Below are 21,128 nucleotides of genomic sequence, written 5' to 3'. Positions count from 1 at the left end.
TCTCATAATTACTACTGATCTGTGCATGTGTCTCTGGAAAATTGACTTTCCTTTCAAGATTTTACTTTATCTCTTCAGTAGGATTTTTCCTACTATCTACGATTACTTCACAGATGAAATGGGAGAGAGAGAGAGAGAGAGAGAGAGAGAGAGAGAATACTCTACAAACAGTAGAGACTTTGGGATCCAGAAGATTTGATTTGACATCATATTGGCCAAATCATGATATTTCACCAAGGTTTGGTTCTGTAAATGGTAAAACTGATGTAGCCACATTTAAATGAGAAGGTTATTGCCAGAAGTGTTAGATGCCACCAGTGAAGGAACCCAGACCCAGCTTAGCCTTTAGCCTTCAAGCTAGTAGCTGCCATTCTCATTTGCTTACTGATAATTAAGTTAGGGAGTTGTAGGGAAAAGTCTTCATTCAAGACCTCAATTCTGCCCATTAGATTTTGTGCTATCTCAGACAGGTCCTATTGTTCTTAGGTCTATTTTTGGTGATACAGAAAACAAATACAGTAACCTCCCGTTACTCTTGAGTTGGTTGCTATAATTAAATAAGAGAATACAGGTAAAAACATCTAGTCCCTGGGTCCACAGACTGCCGGGTGAGTATTTTCAAGTCTGAATTTAAAGGATATTCCTCATCCAAATTACAAGTGTTTAGTAGTATCTTTATTCACCCACAGGTGACAACCCTAGTTTAGATATGTTGCTGATTTTCCACCTTTCAAATAACTTGGTTTTAGAGAAGTTCATCATTCTTCTGTAGGGCATATAAAAATCAGGTACTTGGCGGGGGGGAGAAAAAAGTAGCTCTGTGTATCTTTATGCTAGTTAATAAAGAGGCCAGGAATGTTCTGCAGGTTTCAGAAATCTGGCGGCTGTTTCTTTAACTCTGCAACTTAGACAGAAGACTTCTGTTTCTTTATGAGCACACTACAGTGAATATTTTGTCTAGCTGCAGGGGAAAAGCTTTGTCATGGGCTTGGCAGACAATAGCCTTAAAAGTAAAATGGTCTGCTTTTGGTGCTGGGAGGTTCAGGGGCCTATTGTTAGTGCACAATGGATTTCTATTGCTGCATTCCTGCTTTGCAAAGGTTTGTTAGCTTTTAATGACTGACAGTGCTCTATTGCAAATACCATATTGGCTGTGCCCTGTTTACATGCTACTCAAGAATTTTTGTAGAAATTCTGGAAAAAAGAAACAGTGATGTTTGTTTGACCCACTCTGATAAGGTTTAAGAAATGATTTCACTCACAGAGTGTTTACTGGGAATGTTGAAAGATTGGAAATCCTTGCACAAGTATTTCAAAGTTACTTTTAAAGCCTCACTGAGCAGAAATATTGATTACGGTATGAAGATATTTACTCTGTTTTATTGCTCATAGGATTGCTGGGACCATTTTCAAAACAGCATGATACATACATGGGGATATTTTAAGGAAAGTAGAAGTAAAAATGTGTGAGATCCCTTTTTCCTTAAATGTGAAAATTAGAGATAAATGTTGTCACAAAGAAAAAAAAACATATTTCACACATTCCATAGGTAAATCTGCAGGCAGTGGCTGCGGTCTGTGTATGTGTATTTGTGCCATATGTATAGACTTTGTAACACAGCAGTCATTCACTGCTTTTCCCCATTTGATTTCCCCTAAGTTTTTGACATCTGAGAAAGCAGTGCTCCATATTGTTACAATTTTTCTAAGGCAAATTGCACCTCTGCTTTGTGGCAAACTTCACGTGGGCTTTGTGATTTTGATAGGTGAAGGCTGTTAAGATGAAACGTTGAGGAAGAAAAAATAAGATAGTGTTAGCCAAAGTTGTAGATGAAGAAATGAATGTTACTGTGGGGAGAATTAACCAGTTTCTAATAAACTTCTGATCTCAAGGACAGAAGGTTCCTTTGATAAGTTAACATGTACTCTCTTTATGCTCCTAGTAGGGGGTAAAAAAACGCCTGAACAAACACGAATACACACAAACACCATTTCTGAGAGTGGCAATGTATGTCTTAGATGCAGATAATAAGTGCGGGTATTGTTATTTAGATGACACATACTGGGACACTTATCTTTTACTGCACTCCATTTTCTATCTGAATGCAGTGCTAATCGTGGAATTGCAAGCCATTGTAATTGTGTACCCATCTAAAGGCTGAGAAGAATATACAATTACATTGTTTGGAACTGGGTTTAATGTTTAGGGATTTTATTAGCATTTGTATTTACTTATACATTAAAATTCAATATAAAAGGAGAGGTCAAAAACCATGTGATATATGGAAGCAAATATCTTTCTCTCTAAAATCTGTGTGTCAAGTCCCCAGTACAGGGGATTTTAAAAAGAATGTGATACAAATCTAAAATAAGCAAATAATAGGTTTCCCTTATAGGCGTTACTCCTCTAGATTTTGCATTCTTTTTTAAAGCTGCTTTTATACCAACTTTTTTTTTGTATAATGTTCATGGTACTGGCAACTCTTGCCACAGCGTGCTTACCACCACACGATGTTAAACACGTATTATAAAGTGGATGTAATTGTAAACACACAGAGGGATATAATTACATGTAGCAGATTTAAGAGCTAATTCTTTGCCTTTTTTTAACTCTGCATTTTATCAACATAATTATTTTTTGACTGCAGACTAACACCCTGAAATTGACAAGCATCCATTATAGCAAGAATTTGTTCACCAAATTGAAAAACAATGAACTGCAGGTTTATATGCACCCATTGTCATAAAGAATTAGTATGGCTTTGTTCCGCAAGAGGAAAAAGCTAATGATTTTGAAACAGCAGGTGACAAAACACATTCTTTTTTTTTCCCTCCCCTGTTATCAGTTTGTTGATGAAGTCATTATGAACTGGGGCCAGGATAGAGATGGCCTTATTTTTAGCAGATAGACTTTTAATGAGCTCCTTTGTAAAGACAGTCATGTTGATATGCTTACTTTCTTTTTTTTTTTTTTTCTTTACCCAGAAACCCCCAGTATTGAAAAGCTACTCTCAAAGGACTGGAAAGACAAGCTTCTTGCAATGGGATCAGGGAACTTTGGCGAAATAAAAGGTAATATATGGGTCATTATTTTGACAAAAAATGTATCAAAACAAAATTGATATTAGAAATGTGAATGATAATACCATCCATTTGCCCCTTCCTTCTTCTGCTTAGTGTTTTTCTCTTGGATGTCCCGTTGTTCAAGCCTGCAAGAAGTGTCGGCTTGTTTCTCTCCTGGTTTGTGCCTGGGCCTCACAGGGTCAGTGTCGTGTTGTTTTTAGCAGAATAACCCCACAATCCGTTCAGCATGCTTTTGACTCTCATTGTTTTCTTTTTAATTACTTATCTCATAAGTCTGAAAGTACCTACAACAAAGTTTAAGTAACTGCATCTTGAAAGATGATTTTGCACAGTGGACATTTTGAAATTATCCACGTGCATTTCCTACATGTAAAAACCAGAAATTATTATTGGAAAGGGCATAATCCAGGATTGTTTTGTACCACTAAGGGCATTTTTGCTTTGATTTTACCTGAATTAGCAATTAGATACAACTAAGGAAAAGTGTATATGGACTAAAGAAGACATTGGATATTTCTATCAGTATATTTGTTGTACTACATAGAGAGAACATTTCATTTCCTCATATAAAAATAGAAGCAAATGATCATCTTAATTAATTTAAGTGTGTTTTCTTAGAGTGCGGTGGGTGATCCATGAGTTTTCTTTTTGTGGCCAATAGGTTGTTTAATGATTCTAAGTTTGAAAGTAGGATTAATTTTGAGAAAGTCAGGACACTTTTGTCATCAATATTGAAATGTTTAGTTACACATTATTGTGTATATTTTTAGTAGATTCTTAATTTATATACAAATAATACCAAATTTATATTAATATCCATGTAGAAATATCTGTAAATAACTTTTTTGCCTATGTTTGTGCAAGTGTTCTCCCAGTAAGAGAGGTGATAGTCTCTACTACGTTAGAATATCTGAGAAAAAAGCAAAGCCTCAGTCTCCTCCAGTATTTCACCTACATGGCAGTAGCACCCAGATATTTGGAAAGTTCCAGAAAACATTTGGCTGAATGGTTCATTTCTCATCCAGATCACCCTGGAATTGCACGTATGAGAGTTCTTCAAAAAGTTCGTGCCAAATAAGTGTTATTGAAAAATGATGCATGCATCTCAAACTTCTTTGCACCAAAATAAACGTATCTGGGAATCCCATTTTCCACCAACTTTTTGCAGTACTCTCTTTTGCAGGCTGTGGATAATGTGAGAACGAGTGGGGGCCAGTCAACAAATTCCCTCAGCAGAATCTGTTGGTAGCAAAGTCAAATGAATAATAACCAGTGTGCCTTAAAGAGCTGGAAGACAAAGTTTAAGGAGAATGGAGAAGGGGCACTTTGGGAGACCACAGGCCCTTTCTACTAGTTTGAGGGTTTTAAGCCCATTTGCACCTGAGGCATAGGATGTATTCTCCAAGGTCCTTTATTCTCCCTGACCCAGGTAATAACTGAGAGTGGAGCCTTGAAGACTGCCTGTTGCAAGCCTTGTGATCTGATTCCATTGGAGGACAAACATTTTTTTTCCCTCCCTCGTTTTCCTTCACAAGTCAAACTTAAAAGCAGCAACAACAGCGATGATAAGCTTAGAGGAAAGAAGCTCATCTGTCCTTTCAGGCTTGCCTGGGGGTAGTTTAGGAAGCTACAGTACCTTCACAAAAGAAGTTTCTGTCTTTAATTTTGAGTTTTTTAAGTTTCACATTCAGAGCACAAGTTTGGTTATTGTCCTCTGGTTCTGTTCAAAAAACTGTTTTCTGATGCATTTTAAAAGCAACTGCAGAGCTTTCTTCTGCTGGGGGCATGGTTATTAGGTGCTGGGCTCAGGTTTGGCAGTAAACTGGGAAAATAGTGCTGGCTTACTTTTCCTGCTGACTGCCCGGGACAGTTGCAATTACTCTGCATTGTTCAGAGGTGGCTGGAAGGTGGAGAGGCTACAATAGTAAGCTGCCCTCTGGGGGTAAATGTATTTGACTTAGAGGTTCTTGGAGGGTCAGGCACAAAGGTTAGGCAGTGCCCAGGAATGTGGTTCTTATACCACCTCCGAAGAAGTCAGACCAGAACAATGCCTGGGTTGTTTTCACAGCTACTTGTTAGGAGGCACATAAAGGTGTAGTCTCAGGGACTCCTGTGTTGTTTTTTTTTTGCTGGAAGGAGGACTTGTGTCAGCATTTTCTCTGAGAAGTCTGAAAATGTGAAGTTATGCATGATGATGATGATTAGAGGATTTATTAGTGGTAAATTAAATGAACATACTTAAGTAGTGTTTTTGCACAGTTTGGTGAGTTCATGTACTTTGTAGCGTTTACTGGGTCTTCTGGCAGATAGAAACTGTGCTCCATTGTCACTGGTCAGTTTTCATCTAATTTTTAATTAGTTTTGTGCATGCCTTTCTTGAATGTGTGAATTGTAGCCAAGTAACACTGGAGTCACTTCTTAAGTGCTGATTTTAAGTTACAGTCAGTGAATTACGTTCAGAGGGCATTTTGACAAAAACAGAATCGTAACTTTCAAAAGTTTAGAGAGGCATCACATTAATATTTAAAAAGTAAAAATGATAAACACTTAAGTTGGGAATAAATAGCTTTTGATGTGGGTAGTTTAGCGATCAAGGAATAGTTGTCACACTCACTTAAAATCAATCCCTTTTTTTTTTTTTAAACAATGAGAGATAGTAAAGGTCATCTACTTCTAAGGGCATCAAATTATGTTTCATGTTAGATGATGTTGCCTGGTAGAATTCATACCATTTTATGCTCTGGTTCTTTGGAAATGTGAAGTAATGAGGTTTTAAAGTTACATTAGAAGCGGTCTTCTAAAGATCACACAAGAAAGGACATGAGATCCAGGTTCTGCAGAACAAAACAGCTGGAGTAAAAATGTCTGCCCGCAGCGAACTGTCGATACATGCTATAAACTGATTAGCTGCCTGAAAGAGTTGTTTGTTTCTTCTGTTCTCATCAGCCATATAGTGGAACTGGTGGGATTATGAGCTTTTCTGTGCTTGTCTGTAGGAGAGGCAGTGGGTAATGGTGGTGGGAGATGTGAAGAAATATCTTTGGTAGCTTCCTAGTGCCACACACACTGCTTCGGCCGGCGTGAAATTCCATCACACTGAAAGGCACTTCACCTGGGGATGGTACCCGGGAATGCATGACAGCGTGGACTAACCTAAACAGATCACTCACTTTTTAAAAAGTCATTGCAAAATCCGTATTTTGCTGACTTAAAGCATATTTTTAGAATTAGAATATATTTATCTGCCTGTGAAATTTTCTCAAATATTTCTGCGTTGGTGAGGTTATAAAAAAGCAGGGAATTTTAAAAGATGGTTCTCTAGGCAGGTCACTCTCAAGCTGCCTGCTTAAATGCCTTCTTTGAAGATGTATTTTATTTTATTATGTTTTCTTTGAGATAGAAAAACAGAGAGAGAATAGCTCCCATCCACTGGTTCATTCCCCTACATACCTGCAACATCTGGGATTGGGCCTGGCTGATGCCGGAAGACATCCAGACCTCACATGGGTGGCAGGAACTTCGTTTCTTGAGATACCTCTGCTGCTTCCCAAGATGCACGTTAGCGGGAAGCTGGATTATGGAGCTGGAGCTGCTTCCTGAGCCCTGGTGCTCCAGCATGCTTCATGTCTTAACCAGCGAGACCAAACACCGCCCCCAAGACTTGCTTTAGAGCCTGGGTTGTTTGCGCTTGCTGCCTCTTGGGGGACCCCCTTCTAGCCCTGGTGACAGTACATTAATTTAAGCACCAAAGTGTTGTAGCTGGTATTCAGGAACACACTCATCTGCATTTGATACAAAAAAAAAAAAAGGTTACAATTTTGTACTTTCTAGAAGATACAATGGCAAACTCTCAACAATTCTGAAACTGCCAATAATGAATTCCAGGAAATAATCCATTCAACAATACTGTAGCATTTACAGAGCCCAGGAATAAAAATCCTAGGCTGTGTGGATTCAACCTGCAGATGAAAGTAGGCAATCTCTTAGGTGACAAGTAAAATTTTGAGATAAAACTGATATATGGGCTCAGTATATGATGAGAAAGAGTCTGTTTAAATGTCGTTCGAAGGTTGAGAAACATGTCAGTTGCCTTGGAGTAGATGTCAGACCCCAGGGAGAAAATCTAGCAAGGGAAACTTGGGATTTTTTTTTTTAAATGTGTAACATGGAAATTAAAATCTCAGCATTTCGATGTTTAAGGAGTCCTATTGCTTTGAGCTTTATTTTAAACCAGTTCTTTTAAAATCCAGTGACTATTTAAGAGTCACAGGGTTCGCTAATAGTGCCTGTGTGACTGTTACATTTGCACATTAACCCAAATCATGCCTGTTTGCACATTTTTTTACAAAGGGGTTGGAAATGTTGATTATTTTCTGAGAGAACTGTTGGATCTGGAATTTGTTCAATGCGAGAGTCAACCATAAGGAAGGTGCATAACATGTAATCATTTACTTCTAAATAAAGTCAATGTTGAATGTTTGTCGTCTACTGAGCGTGTTTTATAACTCCTCTGTAGTTGCTTATGAGTAATGTTTTTACTTTTTGTAAAAACTACTTTGCAAGAACTAAAGAAAGACTGCTGGTGCACAGAATATGAGTTTTCAAAATAAGTTTGGCAATGTCTATAAGAGCAACAAGTTGAGTAGGTGTTTTATAAAGCAGTCAATTGCTCTGTCTCAGGATGCCAGTGGCTTCATGCTGGTGCATAAACACGGCTGTGATGGGAAGAGAACCGGAGGCCACTGGATCTCAGTGGATCTGTATATTGATGTTCCAATCCTTCCAGTCCTGTACCTAGTGTGCACTGATTGCGTGTGCAGCAGTTGCTGAATGACTCCTTTTACACCTCATGTGAAGTACTCAAATTTCCCTTATTTATTGTGGGTTTTATGTGGTATTTGAAAAAAAAAATGCTGTCCTCAACATTTTTCCCATCTAAAAATGTATTCATACGCTATAAAAATACTCACTTTTCGAGATGTGAGAAGACCCTAACATTAGAAGATTTATGGAGGGGTGGGCATTGTGGGACAGTGGGTTAAACACGCACGTGGGCCAGCCACCTCCCGTATCAAAGTGACTGAGTTCAAGTCCTGCCTCAGCTTCCAGGTTTAGCTTCCTGCTGATGCACATGCCCTGCAAGACAGCAGGTGACAGCTCAAATACTTGGGTTCCTGCCATCATTGTGGGAAATCACAGTTGTGTTCTGGGATCCTGGGATTGGGCCTGGCTTAGTCCTTGCAGTTATGGGTATTTGAGGATGGAAGGTTCTCTCTCTCTCTCTCTGTCTCAATCCTGATATATTAACATGTACTGGTGTGCTCTCTCTCTCTCTCCTCCCATATATATATATATCAACACGTACTGGTGTGGCCAAAATGATATGTTGTTATGTGACTCTGATTCTTCTAAGGACTTGTGGAAATCGGATTACTCCTTTGACTCATTTCCACATCTGCTTATTTAAAAAAAAAGTTGCAGATTGCTATGTAACACTTAACATTTCATAAACATCTCCCTACAGGAATCTTAACAGTATTCCTTACAAAATTACTGTAACAAAATCATTTTTTTCTGAGAGATTAATATTCCCTAAACCACACACTTCAGTTGTGGAACAGTCAGGATTTCAGCCTACTTCTGCCTGGCTTCAAACCCTGAAGGCTTTTCCCATGAGCCTCAGCAGTCTGTCTGCAGTCAAATTAGACAGTCTTGGCCGGTGCTCGGCTCAATAGGCTAATCCTCTGCCTGTGGCGCCGGCACACTGGGTTCTAGTCCCGGTCGGGGCGCCGGATTCTGTGCCAGTTGCTCCTCTTCCAGTCTAGCTCTCTGCTGTGGCCTGGGAGTGCAGTGGAGGATGGCCCAAATGCTTGGGCCCTGCACCCCATGGGAGACCAGGAGAAGCACCTGGCTCCTGGCTTCGGATCAGCGCGATGCGCTGGCCATTGGGGGGTGAACCAACTGCAAAGGAAGACCTTTCTCTCTGTCTCAGTGTCCACTCTGCTTGTCAAAAAAAAAAAAAAAAAAAAAAATTAGACGGTCTGATCTCTGAAATCCCAGAAACACTTCTAGACTAGCTGAACAAAGGACCCCTCTAGTCTGCACCCAAGATACTTTCTACTTGGACCAGTCCTTTTCGCATACCGTAAAATTATAATCTGCTTCAAAAGATTAAGAAAAATAGGATACTGGAAGATGTTTTATAGAGCCATCCTTTTCCAAAAAGCTAACAGGAATGGCCTTTGCTTTCACTAAGGAAATGATAATGCATGCATCTCTTTCAGAATGCCCCAGAAGCCGGCGCCGTGGCTCAATAGGCTAATCCTCCACCTTGCGGCGCCGGCACACCGGGTTCTAGTCCCGGTTGGGGCGCCGGATTCTGTCCCGGTTGCCCCTCTTCCAGGCCAGCTCTCTGCTATGGCCAGGGAGTGCAGTGGAGGATGGCCCAGGTGCTTGGGCCCTGCACCCCATGGGAGACCAGGAAAAGCACCTGGCTCCTGGCTCCTGCCAGGATCAGCGCGGTGCGCCGGCTGCAGCGGCGGCCATTGGAGGGTGAACCAGCGGCAAAGGAAGACCTTTCTCTCTCTGTCTCTCTCTCACTGTCCACTCTGCCTGTCAAAAAAAAAAAAAAAAAAAAAAAAAAAGAATGCCCCAGAAAGAAAACAGTCAACTATGGGGCACAGTGATAAAGACCATTACTTGTCAAGTGGTTCATTTCACTCCAGTGGCGTTCACCCTTACAATGAAAGGCTCTCTGTTGTAGGCATATTTAAGCCTCAACCAAGACCTGTCTTTAAGGATATTGAAGCAAAAACCACTGCACAATTTTTTTTTTTTTTACTTGACAGGCAGAGTTAGACAGTGAGAGAGAAAGACAGAAAGAAAGGTCTCCCACACGGGCACAGCACAATTTTTTCAGAAGAAACCACAGAGGTGGGCTTCTGGCACTGCAGTCAAGGCACTACTGGGATTATAGTTACAGCTCTGCCTCTCGATTCCATCTTCCTGCCCCTGCAGACCCTGGGAGGCAATGAGTGATGGCTCAGGTAGGCCAGTCCCTGCCACTCATGTAGGAGACCTCAACTGAGTTCCCAGGCATTAAGTAGGCTTTGGTCTGACTCAGCCCTGGCTGTTGTTGGCATTTAGGGAGTGAACCCACAGATGGGAGCTTACTTTCTCTCTCTTCCTTCCCTTTTCTCTCTCTTTCTGGACCTCTGCCTCTTGATTAAAACCAGAAAATCATAAATAACTAGGAAAAGGTAAGAATGCTTACTGTATTTGCAGTGTACCTAAGGATATCAACTAATTTATTCTCAGTTATGTATTAACTGAGTATTACTATACTGATTATAGTATTCCTTACACAATTATAATTGATTCCAACTTTAGTGGAAAATATATAGCTGAATTTAATCAAAGTCTGATTACATTCTTTCTTGATGAGAAAGACCGATTCCTAGGTGTTTGGCAGTTGGGCAATTTAACAACCGTTCTTTTGATGAAATGGAATAATGCCATTTCCATTCTTGCCTTTTGATGTAAGCTCTGCCTCTTTGCCCTTGTTTAATAACAGTGCTTCTAAGAGGAGCTTGAGTTGTAATCCTAGAGTAACTTAATTATTACTCTATGTTTTCATTTCATGAAAGAAACATGTACTGCTATGTGCCTTCTTGGGTGCTAGCCTGGGAGATAGCGTAGTAGCAAATGCAGAAGACAAGAAGCCTGCCTGCTTAAAACTTGCAGTCTAGTAGAGTCTCTTTCATTACACAGGACTTTTAGAGGCAACAGTGGTTTTTAGGTGGTTTAAGTAGAATACCAGTTGAAAGCAGCAACATTTCCATTGAAAATTTCAACTTAGTAAAGTTCATTTACCCAAAGGAAATTGAATTGTCAAATAAAAGAGCTGTCTGCACCTCAATGTTTATTGCAGCTCAATTCATAATAGCTAAGACCTGGAACCAATTAAATGCCCATCACCAGAAGACTGGATAAAGAAATTATGGGACATGTACTCTACAGAATACTATACAGCAGTCAAAAAAATGAAATCCGGTCATTTGCAACAACATGGAGGAATCTGAAAAACATGATGCTGAGTGAAATAAGCCAGACCCAAAGGGACAAATAGCATATGTTCTCCCTGCTTGGTGAAAGCTAACTGAGCACCTAAAAGGAAACCTGTTGTAGTGAAATGGACACTATGAGAAACAAATGTCTTGATCAGCCCTTGTCTTGACTGTCAAGGAACAACTTACTGTTTTATTCCTTTTAGTATTTTTTTTTTGTTCTACTTAATGCCATTGGTTGAATTAACACACAGTTATTTTTAGGCGTTTAAAATTATCTGAAAAGTGATCCCTGTTAAATATAAGAGTGGGAGTAAGGGAGGGAGGAGATGTACAGTTCGGCACATGCTCACTCAGACTTACCTCTATTGGTAGAGCTGGAAACGTGCCAGGGGATTCCAATTCAGTCCCATAAGATGGCATCTATCAATGCCATATACTTGTTAAAGTGATCAGTTTAAGTTCATAATTGATCAAAAAGATAGAATTAAGTGTCAAAGGGATGACATAAATAAGACCGGTGTCTGCAAATTATTGATAGAATTAAAAAGGAGAGAATGATCCTACATGGGAAGCAGGACATACAGCAGACCCCTAGAATGGCAAATGCCCTAAACAGAACTGTGGCTTCAGAATCAGCCATTAAGGCATTCGCATTTGGCTAAAAAGCTTGTGAGAGTTTTGCAGGCATGGAAAGCCAAGACACTATGGCAAAAAAAAACCCACACCTAAATGAAAGATCTCTGTGAGTGAGATCCCAGTGGAAAGAACGGGCCTTCAAAGAAGGAGGTACCTTTCTCTTAAGGGAGGAGAGAACTTCCACTTTGACTATGGCCTTGTCTAAATAAGATCATAGTTGGCAAACTCAAGAGGCTTCCATAGCCTTGGCAGCTCATGTCAAGAGCCTCGGGTGATGACTGATGTCATAAATAAGAGTGTCAATTGTTAAATCAACAACGGGAGTCACTGTGCACCTACTCTCAATGTATGATCTCTGTCCTTAATGTGTTGTACCATGTGAATTACCGGTAAAACTACTACTCAAACAGTACTCTATACTTTGTGTGTCTGTGTGGGTGCAGCCTGTTGAAATCTTTACTTAGTATATACTACGTTGATCTTCTGTATATAAAGATAATTGAAAATGAATCTTAATGAAGAATGGGATGGGAGAGGGAGTGAGAGATGGGATGATTACGGGTGAGAGGGAGGTTATGAGTGGAAAAGCCGGTATAATTCAATAATTGTACCTTGGAAATTTATATTTATTAAATAAAAGTTGAAAAAAAAAGTAAAGTCCATTTCAAATTTTAACACCAATAGTCTAAAAAACTCTAATAATGCAATGAAAAAAAGTTCTGGCAAAGATTATTATTTTAAACAAAGTATTAAATTTCTATTGAGTTTTACAGTAGTAGATGAAAAAAAATTCTTGTAATTTTTTTGAGGGAAGAAACATGTCTAGCTTAATTTTTTAAAATTATAAGAGTTTTCCTTCTTGACTGAGTTTACTTGTTACCTTTTCTTGAATTGGATGAAAGCTCCCAATGGTTTTCTTTAATTTTCTTCGTTTGATTTCAGTCCATGTATCTACCTCATTTGAGTTGAATGAAACAATATTGGGGAAATATCAGCCTCTGTGCATTTTAATATTATTATGTCAGTGTGTTTGCGATCATCTTTAATTTAAGAAATCCTAAGAAGCATACCCTTGTGCATAGAATCATACATTAGTGACTAATCAAGGACTTTTCTCCATTTTAAGCTTATGTATTTCATTCATTCAACCAGTAGTTTTCAGATGTCTGTGATGTGCATTATTCTATAGATGCTGAGGATGCAATGTTGAATACAAATTAGTTTACTCTTACCACGGAGTCATAGTCTACTGGGAGAGAACTATAAATAAATAACTATATCAATAAAAATTCAGCTTCTAGTGCTGTGCCTTCTATGAACAGTGTAAGAACTGAGCGATGCAATAGAACGTGAGGCGTGATACTTTCTGTAGTTTCATTGTTCAGAAAAGGACCTCCGAGGACCTAGCCTTTAAGTTACCATCTGGGTGGATCAGAGTGTGTGTATTAATTTATTTATTTTCTCTTCCATTTAAAGTTACGCTCTAGGAGGACCAGCATTCTCCTGGGACTTGTATTTATAGCAGTTCCAATGCTAAGAACGGTGTGAAACACGTGGAAGGTGCTAGTGAATATGTGCTCAATGAATGAAAGAAGAGCCTGCTTGTGAATGGGATCTCTCCCTCTCTCCCTCCCTCCCTCTCCCCCTCCCTCCCTCCTTCCCTCCCTCTCGCTGCCCTGTCTCCTTCTCTCCCTCTCTCCCTCCCTCTCTCCCTCTCATATCCCTCTCCTTTCAGATAAATAAATTATGTTTTAAAAAGTCTGACATTTGAGGTACAAGCATGTGTCATATAGCAAAGTTTTGGTCAATGAGGGACTGAATGTACGGGATGGTCTGACGAGATTCTGTCACCGGTACCACTGGTGCTGTCTTAGTTTGTGAAGAACATTCCGTGATGTCCGTGCAATGATGAAATATCCCAGTAGCACTGTTTCTTAGAACCTAGCCTGGTCATTAAGTAAGCATGACTGCAGTTCTCAGTTGAGGATGATTTTGCTTCACCAAGATAAATTTGGAGATGTGTGTCTGGAGATGTTTTGGGGTTTTTTTTAACTAGTGGTTGGAGTGAGTCATGGTACCTGCATCTAGAAGATATAGGCCAGAGAGGCCCCACAAGTCAGGTCTCCAGAAAAACCATTGCCTGGCCCAGATGTCAATAGTGCCAAAGTGGAGAGTCCGTGGTCTCCAGCAGTTTTCTGAGGGAAGCAGTTGACAGGCACTGGCCCTGTGGTGGAAGCAAGTTTGCATATCAGTTAAAAAAGGAACCCAAGCATTTTGGCAAAAGAAAATTGAGGAGATAATGCCAAGGAAGAAGGCAAGGGCCGCATCATTCATGGCTTTATAGTGGTAGTAGGCATGTGGATTTATTCTGTGCACAGAATACAGCCATAGCATAGTTTTATACAGGATGTGGCGTGATTTGATTTACCTTTCTAAGCAGGTCACTCTGACCATATTTTTGGAGAGTGGATTTTAGTAGAGGAAGAGATGAAAGCAGACAAATTGGTTAGATGACTGTTGTAGTCAGGGACTGTTGTGACGCTGGCCTGGATTAAGGAGTACTAGTGGAAGTAAAGATGCATAGATTGATGTGTAATAGGTCAGTATGGTTTCTAGTGAACCACATATGAGATGAGACAAACAAAAAAATGGAGAGCACTGGGTTTTAGGGGAGCAATATATAGACGGAGAGAGCTGTTACTGAGATGGCGAGGACTCACGCTGGTGGTCTTCCCTGGTGACTTCTGTCATGTTATTTTAAGGGTTGTCTCACTTGCACTACTTCTGTGGAACCTGCAGAACTAAAAATGACTGCTGTGCGTGTAATTATTAGGTAAGAGAAAGAACTGAAACGATATGTGTGCCTCTTGAGTCATTTGTCAGCCTACAGGGATTGCAGTAGCTCCAGAATATATTGAGAAACACACAAGGATGCAAATAATTGAACATACAAAGAAATTACTTTGAGCCACAGACACACACAGGATAGTGAACTTGCACTCCCTCGTCAGATAGAACCATTCGCATGCATGCATCCCTGTAACTCTGTAGTGTTGCACACTTGTAGACTCTAAGAAATCTGCATAAACTGTAGTTCCTCTTTTTATTTGCAAAACTTGTGGCATTTTTCCAAGGATCTGGTTCATATACTTGTTGCCTTTAAAAAATCCAAGTTGCTTTGTGGCTCATACTACTTTCTCAGTGTTCACAGACCACTTAGTGAGACATCTCCATCCCCTTGGAGATCATTACAAAGAACATGATAATTTAGAAATGAAGCCACAGGCCTTGCTCTTTGATCTTAGTTTGGTACTTACATAAAAATGGAGAATATTTCTTTGAAAAAGCGAAAGTCCCTTGATACAACTCTATTGAGACAAAACTAAAATCTCTCTGCAGCTCTTACAAAATAAAACACATCTTCTCTTCTCTTGGCTATATGACAAGCCTAAACACAGTGGCTTAAAGGGAAGAGGCCCTATTCTTTTTTTTTTTTTTTTGAAGATTTTATTTATTTATATGACAGGCAGAGTTACAGACAGAGAGAGACAGAGAGAAAGGTAGGTCTTCCTTCCGTTGGTTCACTCCCCAAGTGGCCGCAAAGGCCGGAGCTGCGCCACTCTTACGCCAGGAGCCAGGGGCTTCCTCCTGGTCTCCCATGTGGGTGCAGGGCCCAGCACTTGGGCCATCCTCCACTGCATTCCCAGGCCATAGCAGAGAGCTGGACTGGAAGAGTAGCAACCGAGACTAGAACCGATGCCCATATGGGACGCTGGCGCCGCAGGCGGAGGATTAACCTAGTGTGCCACGGTGCCGGGCCTGGAGTCCCTATTCTTTATGTCATTTAAATGATGTTAGGTGATTCACTATACGTCAGGGATATGGTGTTTATCATTACATATAGTAAGTAATGTTGATATAGAAGGGGGTAATTTACAGTTGCCGTTGTCACAACTCTCTCTTCTGACTTGGGATGAAAAAAATAATGCAACAGAGATAGTAGCAGCTATGGAAGATACCTGCACTGTATGTTTTCCCAAAGAAGGGAACAACTGTCTTTGGTAGAAACCAGGAAAAGAGTTACAAAGACTCCGACTAGAATGTGGTGAATGGATAGTTTAGGGAAGGTATGGCCACGTCGGGCCTCTCGTGGGGGATGTTATTGGGGCAGCTCAAGATGCGAGGGTGATGTCGAAATTTCATTGTGGCTGGCATTTAGGATGCTCAGAGGAACTGGGAAGGTTAGATAGAACTTTGAAGAACCTCACTTATTTTTTTATTCTGAAGCCAGTGTGGAGCAAGTAGAGCTATTTAAACAGGGTGAATGACACAACTCGATTTGTTCTCTAGGAAGATAATTTTGCTACCAGTTTAGAGGATAGATTTGTAGGAGTAGGAATTAATGATGGGACTTACTATTTAAAGCTTGCACCAAAAATTCAAGAAAAATGTGATGAATACTAGTGGAGATGGGTAAAGGAGGCTCCAATGAGAATTCTCCGTGGGTACTGTACAGTAATATTTGTGTTACGTGATTATTTGTGTCAAAGATAACATGGGTTGAATCTTGGGGCTTCTTCTTCCCTCAAACCTCCTGTGTTGACACTTTAATACCTAGAACCTCAAAATGTGAATGTATTTTGAGGTAGATTTTTTACAGAGGAATTAAAATGAGATCATTTTGGTGGGTTTTCATCCAAAATAACACGAGTTTTCATATAAGGATAGCAGATTTGTACACAAACATGTACACTGGGAGACGATGTGAAGACACACATAGAAGACTTTGAGAAACCAATGAGAAAGACCCAAAACAGAGCCTTCCCTTGTGGTTCTCAGAAGGAGCAGCCCCACTGCTGCTTTGTCTTGGACTTGTAGCCTCCAAACTATGAGATAATAAATCTCTGTCGTTAAAACCCCTAGTCTTTGGTACTTTGTAACAGCAACCCAGAAAACCAGTATACAATTATGTGGGAGATGCTTAAATCTACATTAACAAGGATGTAGTACACAAGAAAATAATACTGGTTACCTTTGAGGGGTCAATAATGGGAGGAGATCATATGCTATGTGCTTAACATAATTATTAACCATAATATTGAAAATAGTTCTGATTTATTAAAATTGAAGAAAACAAATTTTTTGGCGGGCAATTGCTATGACTTGTTAGTATAATGGGCAGAGGAATGGGTAGTTGAGAAGAGGATCAAGAAGGATTTAATATTTCTAGCTTTTGACATTGACTGGCAGACAATCCTTTAAAAACTAAAGGAAAGGATGTGTTTCAGTTCATTTGTGTTAAGTTGTAAGACTTAGGAAAATACTCAAAATTACCCATTCTCCATCTTGTAGTCGGTTCCTAAACTTTGGGACAAGCTTAGAGTTGGTACATGGCTTATTGTTTCATCACCTCTGAGACAGTAAAAATTTTTAAACTCAAAAAGGTTAAAATATACAGAAGGTGCATCTTAGGGACTATTCACTGAGGTTTAAACATGGTAGTTAAAGGCTAAGAATGGGACTGGGAAGAATATGAGCATTCATGAGTGGAAAAGAGGAAGAGCCAGTCAAAAAGATGAAGACGAAAAGGTTTGGTAGGCAGATAATTGAATCAGAATGGAGCTGTCCAGGACAGGCATTATGCTACCCACGTCACATATGGGAGTGCTGGTTCTAGCCTAGCTCCTCGGCTCTGAACAAAGATGCCTGCTAATGCATGTGGGAAACAGCCTGTAACAGCTCATAGGCCTTAGTTCCTTCCACTTCCATGGGAGATCTAGATGGAGCACCTCCTGGTTTTAGCCTGCCTGGCTCTGGCTGTTTCTGTCATCTGGGGAATGAACCAGTAAATAAATACTAAGAAAAATGGAGTGATGTCCAGTAAGTCATTTATGTAAGAGGACTTAAGATACAGGGAAGTATAAATTAAATACGGGGGTAAGTGTTCAAGTGTTTGGCTTAGTGGTTGATACTGCTTGGAAGGCTTGCATCCCATATCTGATTGCCTGGGTTCAAATCCCAGTTTTGTTCCTTATTCTAGCTTCCTGCTGGTGCACACCCTGGGGGGGGGGCAGCTGGTGATGAACCAAGTACTTGGACCTCTGCAACCTACATGGGAGAACTGGATTGAATTCTTGGCTCCCAGCTTTGGCCCAGCCCAACCCCAGTTGTTGCTGGCATTAGGGAAATGGAGGAATGAACCAGTGGATGGTGAACTCTCTCTCTCTCTGGCTATCAGAGTTAATTAATTTTAAGATTTACACATGAGGAGCCAGCACCATGGCTCACTTGGCTAATCCTCCGCCTGCAGCGCTGGCACCCCAGGTTCTAGTCCCAGTTGGAGCACCGGATTCTGTCCCGGTTGCTCCTCTTCCAGTCCAGTTCTCTGCTGTGACCCAGGAAGGCAGTGGAGGATGGCCCAAGTGCTTGGGACCCTGCACCCACATGGGAGACCAGGAGGAAGCACCTGGCTCCTGGCTTCGGATCGGCGCAGCGCTGGCCGTAGCGGCCATTTGGGGAGTGAACCAACGGAAGGAAGACCTTTTTCTCTGTCTCTCACTCTCACTGTCTGTAACTCTGCCTGTCAAATAAATAAATAATTTTAAAAAAAGATTTAAACATGAAGTATAAAATTTACAATTTTGTTTTAAATTTGAAACATATATATGTAACTAAGTAAAGAGAATTTTGTTAATCTATTTTACACTGAATGCCAAAATGAAATTTGTTGGTAATCACTACTAAGTAAAATATTTCTTCATCTACTGATGTCATATCAGTTATTAAAATGGATAATCCCACTGTAACCTATAAGTTATGTTTCTACATATTGAAATGAAACTTTCTAAATAAGCAAATAATAATAGTAATAATATTCATTGTATAAAAATTGCTGAATACAAAAGTCTGAATAAAAATTTTAAGTCATTTTTAATATCACTACCTAGAAATATATACTATTAGTATGCAAATAAACCTGATTTGGGCCATTTTTTCCCTACAGGGTTAAACATGTGCTTCCATTGGGGCATTTATATGAATGTTGAGTTTCTGTCCAACATTGCCACTTACCTTTATATCATGAATATGATCCTGTTTCATTAAAAGTTCTTCAAAAAAATTTTGCATGAATGCAAAATACTCTACCATATGGATGTTCCATAATTATTTGATTATTCTCATTTGACATTTAGATTGTTTCTAGTATTTCATTTTAAACACTTATTAATATTTATATACATTTCTTTTAGTTTTCTTGGGCTGGATTTCTACAAGTAGGGTTAGCTCTTGAAGCTTATGAGCATTCCAAGACGTGGTGTGCATTACTATTTCTAGTGTGTATTCCTTGAAATGTGGCAGCAATTCTCTACTAACAACGTAGGAAGATACTAATCTTGCTATTGTGAAAAATTTCATTAATAAAATTGTTCAGGATATATTTAGGTTATTTAATATTACAATACAATAAGCACACAGTTACTATTCCTAAATATTGTTCTATTTTGATGGAACCCAAGAAACTGAGGTATAATAAAGTATTATGATCAATTAATTGAGTACCTACCCTTAATAATGCCAAATATTGATAATAAGAGGACAAAAAAGGATTTTTGGCCTTATATTCATACAGAATTTTCTGGATTTTTTTCCTCTATCCCATATGTAAAATACATTAAAAACTTTATTTGTGCTCAAAGTAGGCACATGAAAGTTATGAACCACTTACTAAATATACTTACTAAATAACTACAGCTACTACTTACTAATAAAGCACATAAATTCAGCATAAATTGGTAGGAGGAGTGCATTGGGGGTGGGCAAGGGTGACTGAGGTATAACAAATCTTTCTATCTAATTACATTTACAGGTGGCAAATGCATTATTAAAATAGTGCTTAGTGTCTTATGTTTGAAGTGAAAATTGTAATTAAAGAGTGTGTTCTCTCCTACTGCTAGCGCTTTACCATACGGGTCTTGTCATACGGGTCTTGTCTCTTTGTGAGTTTTAAAAGAACAATGAAAAGTGATACTGTTTCTGTTTCAGTGAACAGCACACATTTTGGTGTATCAAATAAGCGTTTAACCTGTCTAAGGAGATTCATTGGCATGTTTTAAACATCTCAAGTGTACTGTTTTATTTTTCTAAAGGACTACTGTGACAGCTTCTTCAGATCTTAGATTTATGTGTAACCTTAGGCAGTCACAATGTGATGTTAGTTTGCTAACCACATTCCATTACAAACATTTCATAATAGCCAATTGTGTTCTCAAATTGAGTATTTCCTCTCTTAACTCTTTTCTAATTTTGAAGATAGCCTCTGAGTGGCATAAAGAAAAATAGACTAACACTTGATAGGCTAATTAGATTTTTTTCCCTATTTAAACTAAGATTTCTGATTCCTGAATCTTCTAGATTATTTTTCAGTGGCAGAGGAATCATTTCACCGGTGATAATACCTTGATGCCTTAATAATTATGACTATTAATTTTTCATCTCTGTCTTACCTCTATAATTAAATGAAAAACTATAGTCCAAGAACTGTGTTTTAGATATCTTATTTATTTGTGGCAGGCGGCAGCATAGACCACTAAAACCCGTAGATGTTCAGCCAATAATTTTTGAATTACTTTGTACAATAAAATCTAAAAGCTACAAATTATTACTTATTATGAATTAAAAGATATTCAAAATGATTGTTCATTCTAGTATAAGTAATTACGATCACTTTTTACTGTTAAGTGAAAAATCTAAATGAAGGTGGGTGTGTTTTCCTGTATGACTAGAAGCTTATATGAGACTAGTTCTCTGGATGACAGAGCCGTTGTCTTTGAAATGTCGCTCTCTTCTTACTCCTCTTGTCTGTTCTGTTGCCATGTTATTTTCAGGGACTCCCGAAAGCCTCGCTGAGAAAGAGCGGCAGCTCATGGGGATGATCAACCAGCTGACCAGCCTGCGAGAGCAGCTATTGGCTGCTCACGATGAGCAGAAGAAACTGGCGGCATCTCAGATCGAGAAACAGCGCCAGCAAATGGAGTTGGCCAAGCAGCAGCAGGAACAGGTGAGTGGGAACCAGAGAGCCAATCACATTCCTCAGGCATTGTTTTGCCTGCTATGTGTAGGTCACCATCCTGGGATGCAGAGATGAATCCCATTCCCTCCCTCCTCCCTCACTTGGACAAATAAAAAGGCAGAAAACAAAGCAAACAACAAAACACCCAGAACTTAGGAAGCTGACTAACTCCTTTGGTGTTAACTACAGAAATGCAGCTGGCTCGTTGTCTCCCTAATCAGAAAATCTGAAATCTAAAATATTACAAAATCTGAAATGACGTGAATGCC

General features: G+C 39.5%; 1 protein-coding gene across 32 annotated transcripts in view; it reads left to right on the top strand.

Moving 5' to 3' along the window:
* Positions 1-21,128, top strand: part of SOX5 (SRY-box transcription factor 5) — a 1,100,902-nt gene that overhangs the window by 857,320 nt on the left and 222,454 nt on the right. For all 32 annotated transcript variants that reach the window (XM_070049491.1, XM_051850857.2, XM_070049490.1 and 29 more), the window contains 2 exons: positions 2,986-3,072; positions 20,675-20,847. In XM_070049491.1, coding sequence (XP_069905592.1) covers positions 2,986-3,072; positions 20,675-20,847 — 260 coding nt within the window. The remainder of the gene's footprint in view (positions 1-2,985; positions 3,073-20,674; positions 20,848-21,128) is intronic.

This window comes from Oryctolagus cuniculus, chromosome 9 (genome assembly GCF_964237555.1).
Source record: "Oryctolagus cuniculus chromosome 9, mOryCun1.1, whole genome shotgun sequence".
Lineage (NCBI taxonomy): Eukaryota > Metazoa > Chordata > Mammalia > Lagomorpha > Leporidae > Oryctolagus > Oryctolagus cuniculus.
The sequence above is the reverse complement of the archived record's forward strand: the minus strand, read 5'-3'. Positions and strand labels throughout refer to the sequence as shown.